The sequence below is a fragment of the Pezoporus flaviventris genome, unplaced genomic scaffold (genome assembly GCF_033815535.1).
Source record: "Pezoporus flaviventris isolate CSIRO_AGI_PZ_B2104156 unplaced genomic scaffold, CSIRO_AGI_Pfla_v1 ptg000077l, whole genome shotgun sequence".
Classification (NCBI taxonomy): Eukaryota; Metazoa; Chordata; class Aves; order Psittaciformes; family Psittacidae; genus Pezoporus; species Pezoporus flaviventris.
In genome coordinates, this window is record NW_026892625.1 from 324,225 (window position 1) to 333,550 (window position 9,326).

General features: G+C 46.6%; 2 protein-coding genes across 5 annotated transcripts in view; both read right to left on the bottom strand.

The window, feature by feature from the left end:
* LOC133279422 (transcription initiation factor TFIID subunit 4-like) overlaps positions 1-2,346 on the bottom strand; it is a 243,767-nt gene extending 241,421 nt beyond the window's left edge. The window contains exon 1 of the mRNA XM_061473128.1: positions 1,150-2,346. Within this exon, the coding sequence (XP_061329112.1) occupies positions 1,150-2,248 (1,099 nt within the window). The 5' untranslated portion in view covers positions 2,249-2,346. The remainder of the gene's footprint in view (positions 1-1,149) is intronic.
* LOC133279421 (granule associated Rac and RHOG effector protein 1-like) overlaps positions 1-9,326 on the bottom strand; it is a 340,966-nt gene that overhangs the window by 210,883 nt on the left and 120,757 nt on the right. The gene's annotated exons all lie outside the window — the stretch shown is intronic.

Below are 9,326 nucleotides of genomic sequence, written 5' to 3' on the forward strand. Positions count from 1 at the left end.
AGTGACTGAACTGGAACTAGACTGACAGGGACCAGGGGAATCTTCCCTAGCAGATCCACTGGTTATAATGAAGCTAGGGGACAAAGAAAAGGAAGTGAAATTTTTAGTTGATACGGGCACAACGTATTCAGTTTTAAACAAAGCTTTAATGCCTTTGGGGGATGATTATATTATGGTAAAAGGGGTGACTGGCCAAAATGAAAAGGCTTATTTTTGTAAACCATTGAAATATCAATTGGAAAAGCAATGGGGCATTCATAAATTCTTATGTATGCCTAACTCCTCAAAAGCTCTCCTAGGGAGAGACTTACTGGAACATTTGGGAGCAACTATTACTTTCCAAGGAGGCAAGATCGCTTTAGAAGTAAATGACCAACAGTACATAGAGACATTTAGTTTTGATCACTAATCACGTTGAGGAAGAAGTCCAGGAAGATATACTGGATCAGGTATTCCCAGGAGTATGGGCCACAAATGTACCTGGAAAAGCCAAAAATGCACCCCCAATACAGATTAAGCTCAAGGAGGGAAAACAGCCAGTCAGGATTAAACAATACCCCCTGAAAAAGGAAGATAGGGAAGGAACTTGCCCAATAATTGAAAATTTCCTACAGCTAGGACTGCTAAAAGAGTGCCAATCCGATTTTAACACCCCTATTTTACCTGTTTGTAAACCTGATGGGTCATACCGGGTGGTACAGGATTTACGGGCTGTTAACAAAATAACCGAGGACCTTTATCCTATAGTAGCAAGTCCATAGACTTTGCTAACATGCTTAACACCAGAGCTAACTTGGTTTACCGTTCTAGATTTGAAGGATGCTTTCTTTTGCCTCCCTCTCCACGAAGCCAGCCAAAATAACTTACCGTGGCTGCTGCTCTCACCCTAGGACAGAACAAGTAACTCGCCACACAACAGTCGCAATTACATTGCATTAGCAACCGCCCGTCCCCTACCAATTACACCCTCATTAACGGCAGCCTGTTTGTCACACATAGTGCCTCAAACAGGTGCCTCTTCTTTTGTTTCCATCGCGTCGAGCAAACAACTCTGGGGGATAAAAACGTAAAATCAACCTCGGGAAAAAAAAAAAAAAAGAGAGAGAGAAAGAGAAAAGATTATCCCGATTCCCGATGCGATTCACTTACCGGGCGGTATGGTGAAACCGGGGGGCAGCTGGATGGTGGTCTGCTGTGGCGACCTCACGATCAGCTGCGGGGCCACGATCCTGGAGGCAGCGCCCAGCGCCAGACGGGGTGATAGGGCCTGGGGGGCGGTTGAAGGGGCAGCGCTCACCTTGGCAGCGCTAACCGCTAGCTTGGGAGCGGCGGGGCCCGGCGGGGTGCAGTTGGCAGTCGAGCCCTGCCCCGGTGGGGTGGCAGGCGCAGGGCTAGCGGAGGTACCGAGTGCGTTTACAGCGGAGAGCGGGCCGTGCGCAGGCTTGGTCTGTGCCGTAGCGGCATCGGCTCTGCCGTGAATGCTGGCTAATGGGACTGCCGCCAGCTGGCCCCAGGCGCCCTCCCCGTTGAGCGCCGCCTTGACGGGGAGTGACGTGGTGGCGGCGGCAGAAGCATTCTCCGCAGCTCCCTCCGGCCCGCCGCCCTCTGCCGAGGTCCCGCTACCCTCCGCGGCCTCATTGCGCTGCAGGGGCAGTACCGCGCTGTTGGCGCCGGGCGGATTGCCGCTGGGGCTCCCCGTGTCCCGGGCAGCAGCGCCAACAGCCACGTGGTTGTTCACAGACTGAGCAGGGACGCTGGCAGGCGGGGGAGCAGCGGGCTGTGGCGGTGCAAGGGCGGCGAGCGCGCCGGGGTTGTCGCCGCCGCTGCCGAGAGTCGCTCCATGTGATTGCTGCACACTACTACTGTTTACACTCGCTCCCCTCCCTGCCACCGCCACTGCCGCCGCCGGGGGGAATGGGAGCTGTCCCTGAACAGGGGCTCGGCTCTCCGCGACTCCGGGGCATCCCACCGCCGCCTCCTCCTCCTCCTCCTCCTCCGCTCCGGGAGTGGAAGGAGGCACGGGATGTCCTTGCTGCTGCTGAACGGGGCTGCTGCTCCCTACTAGGCTCCCCTGGTGCTGCTGCTGTTGGGACGGGGCGAAGGTCCTGGGCTGGGGCGCCTCGACGGAATTTTTTCCTCCTATCAGCTGCGATTCTAAAGAGCCCACCAGATCACTGACCACCTTCTCATCCACCTCCTCAGTGAAGAGCAGCATCTCTTCCAGGGGATCCGAGGAGCCCGTCGCCATCTTGCGTAGAGCTGAAAACCGGCCACACACCACGCAAGCGCACTAACCTCTACCGCACGCGAGGCATACTGGGGGGAGGCAGCTTCCTCTTCTTCCCGCCCCTCCTCTCTCCCCTTTTCGCGGCACGATGAAATCTGTATATTTCCTAAGGAGTGGCTATGGGAGGAAAAGAGCCGATGGGCGTCAGCGAAAGTATAGTCGGCTTTACCTTGGTCGCTGTGGGAAGCGACAGTATGTCTGGGCAAGTGCCTCAGCGACGCGGATGGGTGGTGTGTATCTGTAGGAACTTCTGGCAGGAAGGTTTGAGGCTTGGAGGAGACCTGCCGCCCTGGTGGAGAGGGGTGTGAGTTTGTACGTTAGAAATTGAAATGTCACGCACTCGTATAATCTTTTGGTAGAGAAGCTGTCATAATTATGTTCTTTGCCTTCACTTCATACCTTGTGAGGATGGTTGCAGCAAGGATAATTTTCTTCACGCTTAGGAAGAACTAAAAGCATGCATGTAGTCAGCTGTAGGGGCTCAGGTGCCTGAAACAAGCTCCTTCAAAAGCGGTAACTGCATGGGCTGTTGAAGCTGTTTGAAATCCTTAAGAGCACACAGAGTACGTTCAATGCTAATTTCACCTAGACAAGAATGGTTGCATACAATTTCTAATGCAGATGCTATTAACAGAAGACTTGTAAACCAAAAAAAAAGATTCTTTACATCATCACAGCAGTTGTTCTGGTCTACTGTATTCCCTCAGCATCCCCACAAGAAATTTGAGGTAATTTTGATACTAGCACTTTTGCTACTGCACTCCTATATACCCTTTTCCCATCAGTTTGCCTCATGCGTTCAGAAAAACCATTTGAGAGAAAGATGGTGGTACTAAATCATAATTACTTTGACTAATGACGAATCAGTTTCTTTGTTAGGACAAAATGATTGAGACAAATACCCATTTTACATATCAATCCTGTTACAGTAATACAAAACTACTACTACTCTCCTGGGTTCAGCAGTAGCAGTCGCTTTTCTCCTTAGTAACTGGTGCAGTGCTGTGTTTTAAGCTTTAGTCTGAGAACAATGCTAATAACACACCAATGTTTTTAGTTGTTGCTAAGTAATGTTTACTCTGACCAAGGACTTTTTAAGTCTCATGCTCTGCCAGGGAGGAGGGGAAGCCAGGAGGAAGCAGAGATGGGACACCTGACCCAAACTAGCCAAAGGGGTATTCCATACCACAGCACATCATGCCTGGTATATAAACTGGGGGGAGTTACCCAGAAGGTGGAGACTGCTGCTTGGGTCAGGCTGAGTATCGATTGGTGGGTGGTAAGCAATTGTATTCTCTTCCGTTGTTATTTCCCTTATCATTATTATTATTGGTGGTAGCAGTACTGGTTTTGTATTATACCTTAGTTACTGGAGTGTTCTGATTTCAACCTGTGGGAGTTACATTCTTTCGGTTCTCCTCCCCATCCCTCTGGGAGTGGGGGGAGGAAGAAGGGGTGAGTGAGCAAGCGGGTGTATGGTTCCGAGTTACCAGCTGGGCTTAAACCATGACAAGCGCTGCTAAGGGAAATAACAAGTAAAGATAATACAAAACTAAAAAAAGAAGGGGATAAAACCCCAATAAACAAAAAAAAACAAAAACAAAAAGCAACACACCCCCCCCAAAAAAAAAAAAACACACACACACAGAAGGAAATTTTATTGCTATGTGACTTTAGAAGATAAAAAGTAATTTTCCCACCAGAGGGAGAAAATGGGAAGTCACAATTTCTACAACATATTGCAAAACCTAAAAAAATTACCTACTTTAATTAGTTTTAAATTATACTTGTGGGTGGGTCATTTCTAAAACATTAATTCATATTTCTTCCCACTCACCTCCTCTTAATTGAGCCATTTTGTGTATATAAACACACAGAATAATGAAGTATAATAGAATAATTTAATAAAACATTTATACTGATTCACATTGGACTCTAAGTCAAGAAATTATGACATACATAATGTATGTAAACTTGTTGCTGAAGCTGGCTTTGGGCTTGTGCTTCTGTGTAGGGAATGAGACTTTTAGTATAGAATCTTGATGAACTTTTGTATCCATTCCTTTATTATAAAAATATTTTTAAATATTTACATGCTCATAGTAATTCCTATAACATGTAACTCAAATCATGGCTTACAAAAGTTTAAAGGTATGTCCATTACAATCTCCACACCTGGTCTCCATATGGTTTAACACTGCAATGAATTCCTCCCCTTGCCCCTAGGTGTGCACCTGCTCCAAGTGGTGCTCCAGCATGACCTCATGCAGAGCTACTGATGCTTCAAGGTGTACCTTCTCCAGCATGGACTCCATCCTTGAGCCACATCCCTTCAGAGGTATACCTGCTGCAGCTCAGACATAACAATGGCCATAGATGCTTTGAGATGTGTACTTGCTCTGGCATGGACTCATCTACAGCCACAGGTGTTTCAGGGTATCCTGCTCCCATGTGGACTCATCCATAGGTCATGCAGTCCCTTTGACTAGAGTTCACACTGGAGTTCCAGCCTGTCCAGTAGTACAGCAGCACAGAAACAGCAGCAATGCCCTGGCCATCTGCCAGCCCAGGGTACTGCCACTGCTGTTATCAAAATGCTCCCAGGCACAGCAGTCAGATGATAAGCAGGACAGCAAGCAGTGAAAGCAAAAACCAGTAACTAATGAGCATGACACTAATATACAGTAAGGCAAGCAAGCCCCATGGCAAACACAGCACCCTGTCAATTAACAGCTAAACAACAAACACAGCTATAAATTCCATCTAGCACATCCCCATCATATCTGTCATTATCTCAAACCCTTCGTGCATTATGTTGGGCACCAAAAAAGGACTGTCATGGTGTAATCCCACCTGGCAACTAAGCACTAAGCACCACATAGCCACTCACTCACCCTCCCACCCCCCAGTAGGATGGGGGAGAGGATTGGTAGGGTAGAAGTGAGAAAACTGATGGGTTGAGATAAAGACAGTTTAATAGGTAAAGCAAAAGCTGAACATGTAAACAAAGTGAAGCAAGGAATTCATTCAGCATTTCCCATCTGCAGGCAAGTGTTCATCCATCTCCAGGAAAGCAGGGCTCCATCACATGTTAAGGGTTACTGAGAAAAACAAAATACCATCACTGCAAATGACTGACACTGACATACACACCCCCTTCCTTCTTTTTCCCCCAGCTTTATATACTGAGCATGACATCACATGGCATAGAATATCCCTTGGGTCAGTTGCAGTCAACTGTCCCAGCTGCATCCCCTCCCAACTCCTTATTCACACCCAGCCTGCTCACTGGTGGGGTGGGGAGCAGAAAAGACCTTGACTCTGTGTAAGTTGCTCAGCAGTAACTAAAACATCTCTGTATTACCAATGCCATTTCACCAAATCCAAAACACAGCCCCATACCAGCTCCTGTGAAAAACATTAACTCTATCCCAGAAAAAAACAGGACACCTCTAAAGGAGTGAAAGAACTTAAGAAGGAGCATTATTTGCCTAGTTAAACTACATGGGTTTCTTTCAAATACACACTTTCAGTGGCTTCAAATATACAATTTAAGTATCTTAATGTCATGGTTTAAGTCCAGCCGGCAACCCAGAACCACGCAACCGCTCGCTCGCTCACTCCCTCCCTCCCCCAGAGGGACGGGGAGGAGAATAGAAAGAATGTAACTACCACGGGTTGAGATAAGAACAGTCCAGTAACTAAGGTATAACACAAAACCACTACTGCTACCACCAATAATAATAATGATAAGGGAAATAACAAGGGAAGAGAATACAAATGCTCATCACCCGCCAACAGATACCCAACCAGACCCAAGCAGTGATCTCACCCTTCCGGGTAACTGCCCCCAGTTTATATACCAGGCATGATGTGCTGTGGTATGGAATACCTCTTTGGCTAGTTTGGGTCAGGTGTCCTGTCTCTGCTTCCTCCTGGCTTCCCCTCCTCCCTGGCAGAGCATGAGACTCAGAAAGTCCTTGGTCAGAGTAAACATTACTGAGCAGCAACTAAAAACATGGGTGTTATCAGTGCTGTTCCCTGGCTGAAAGTCAAAAGCACAGCACTGCACCAGCTACCAAGAAGGAGAAAAATGACTGCAACTGCTGAACCCAGGACACTTAAGTTTACATTTAATATTAAAATGGTACCTACCAGGTTTAGATAAGGCTTTGAGGTAACTTCTTAAAATGAATTCAAGGAAGTCTTTACATATAAAATTGAAATTCACTTTATGCTATAAAAATATTCTTTCAACTGCTGATTTTAAGCATGAATTAAAAACCGTAAGTTCCACAAACTGGAGAGCACCAAGAAGGCTAAAGTATCCAAAGGGTATTCTAGAAACGTGTCTAAATTTAGTTTCATGTACTTCAGTTGCAAGTAACTTTTATATATATATATACATATCTTATAGAAATTTAGGAGCTTTTGTTTTGAAGTTAATCATCATTGCAAATATTTGACTGCACTCACCTAGACAGGACTTGATGTAAAGCTTTATTTTCTGCTGAGTTACAAATATTGATTTTCAACAGTGGACTCCCACAGACTTGACATGGTCATGTATATCCAGTAATTAACTGCACAACTTTGTTCAAAAAATCTTTCAGTTCGTCCAGGACATGCTAGAAGCACATCACAGCAAAGCTCCCCGAGTACACAATTTCTCCATGACTTTACAGTCAGTTGATCTTGGGCATAAAGTCTCTGTAAATCTAATACAGCTCCTATTTAGAAACCTGCAGGCTCTTCCAGAAAAATCTGGCTTGTTATTGTGCTTCAAAGCCCTATTCTGAGCAAAATACTTGCTGAATCTTTGCAACATGAGTGCCCAGTTGCTGTAACAAAAACTATTAAGTGCCCTTTTCCAGAAGTTAAGCTTGTTGCATGCAATTTTCTAGGCTGTAAATATACAAAGGGCACCCAAGGCAGTACGCTTTAACAGGCAAAGCCTCCAACAGGAGGCCCCATTTGTGATTTTTATTTAAGGTGAATGACCTAAAAATAATCTCAAAATCATTATTTTCTGTGTGTTTACTTGTACTAAAACAATATTTTTTCAGGATTAATTCCACACTTTAGTCAAGATTCCATCAACAGTTGCATTGCTTAGTGCTGCTTGGCAAGATCCCACTATCTCAAAACTGCCAACCAAGTAAAACAGAATCCCCCCTGAAATGCAAACTAAATAGTTACCGACATCAAAACTTTTGCATCTCTTCACATAACTGGATTCTAAATGGCTTATCAATGATCAGAAGAATATAGCATTCATAGAATCATAGAATAGTTAGGGTTGGAAAGAACCTTAAGATCATCTAGTTCCAACCCCCCTGCCATGGGCAGGGACAAATTACACTAAATCATATCACCCAAGGCCTCGTCCAACCTGGCCTTGAACACTGCCAGGGATGGAGCATTCACAACCTCCCTGGCCAACCCATTCCAGTGCCTCACAACCCTAACAGGAAAGAATTTCCTCCTTATATCCAATCTAAACTTCCCCTGTTTAAGTTTTAAACTGTTACCCCTTGTCCTATCACTACAGTCTCTAATGAAGAGTCCCTCCCCAGCATCCCTATAGGCCCCCTTCAGATACTGGAAGGCTGCTATGAGGTCTCCACGCAGCCTTCTCTTCTCCAGGCTGAACAACCCCAACTTCCTCAGCCTGTCTTCATACAGGAGGTGCTCCAGTCCCCTGACCATCCTCATGGCCCTTCTCTGGACTTGTTCCAACAGTTCCATGTCCTTTTTATGTTGAGGACACCAGAACTGCACACAATACTCCAGGTGAGGTCTCACAAGAGCAGAGTAGAGGGGCAGGATCACCTCCTTCGACCTACTGGTCACACTCCTTTTGATGCAGCCCAGGATAAGGTTGGCTTTCTGGGCTGCAAGCGCACACTGCTGGCCCATGTTCATTTTCTCATCAACCAACACCCCCAAGTCCTTCTCCACAGGGCTGCCCTGAATCTCTTCTCTGCCCAACCTGTAGCTGTGCCTGGGATTGCTCCGACCCAGGTGTATGACCTTGCACTTGTTACGGTTAAACTTCATGAGGTTTGCATCAGCCCACCTCACAAGTGTGTCGAGGTCCCTCTGGATGGCATTCCTTCCCCCCAGGGTATCAACCGAACCACACAGCTTGGTGTCATCAGCAAACTTGCTGAGGGCACACTCAATCCCCCTGTCCATGTTAGCGATGAAGATGTTAAACAAGACTGGTCCCAACACCAATCCCTGAGGGACACCACTCATTACTGATCTCCAGCAGGACATTGAGCCATTGACCAGAAATCTTTGTGTGCAGCCATCCAGCCAGTTCTTTATCCACCGAGTGGTCCATCCATCAAATTGATGTCGCTCCAATTTAGAGACAAGGATGTCGTGTGGGACAGTGTCGAATGCTTTACACAAGTCCAGGTAGATGACATCAACTGCTCTACCCCTGTCCATCAGTTCTGTAGCCCCATCATAGAAGGCCACCAAATTGGTCAGGTAGGATTTCCCCTTAGTGAAGCCATGCTGGCTGTCACCAAGAACCTTGTTGTTTTTCATGTGCCTTAGCATGCGTTCCAGGAGAATCTGCTCCAGGATTTTGCCAGGTACAGAGGTGAGACTGACTGGTCTGTAATTCCCCGGGTCATCCATTTTCCCCTTCTTGAAAATGGGGGTTATATTTCCCTTTTTCCAGTCATCGGGAACTTCACCTGACTGCCATGATCGCTCGAATATGATGGCCAACGGCTTCACAACTTCATTCGCCAGCTCCTTCAGGACCCACGGACTTGTGCACGTTCAGATTTTTAAGATGGTCTTGAACCAGTTCCTCTCCTACAGGGGGCGCAAGGTCTTCATTCTCACAGTCCCTGCGTCTGCCTTCCAGGACTTGGGTAGTTTGGTCAGAGCCTTTGCCATTGAAGACCAAGGCAAAGAATTCATTCAGAACCTCAGCCTTCTCCAAATCCTGTGTAGCCAGTTCTCCTGAGAGCTTCCTGAGGGTGCCTACATTCTCCCTAGTCTGTTTTTTATTTGC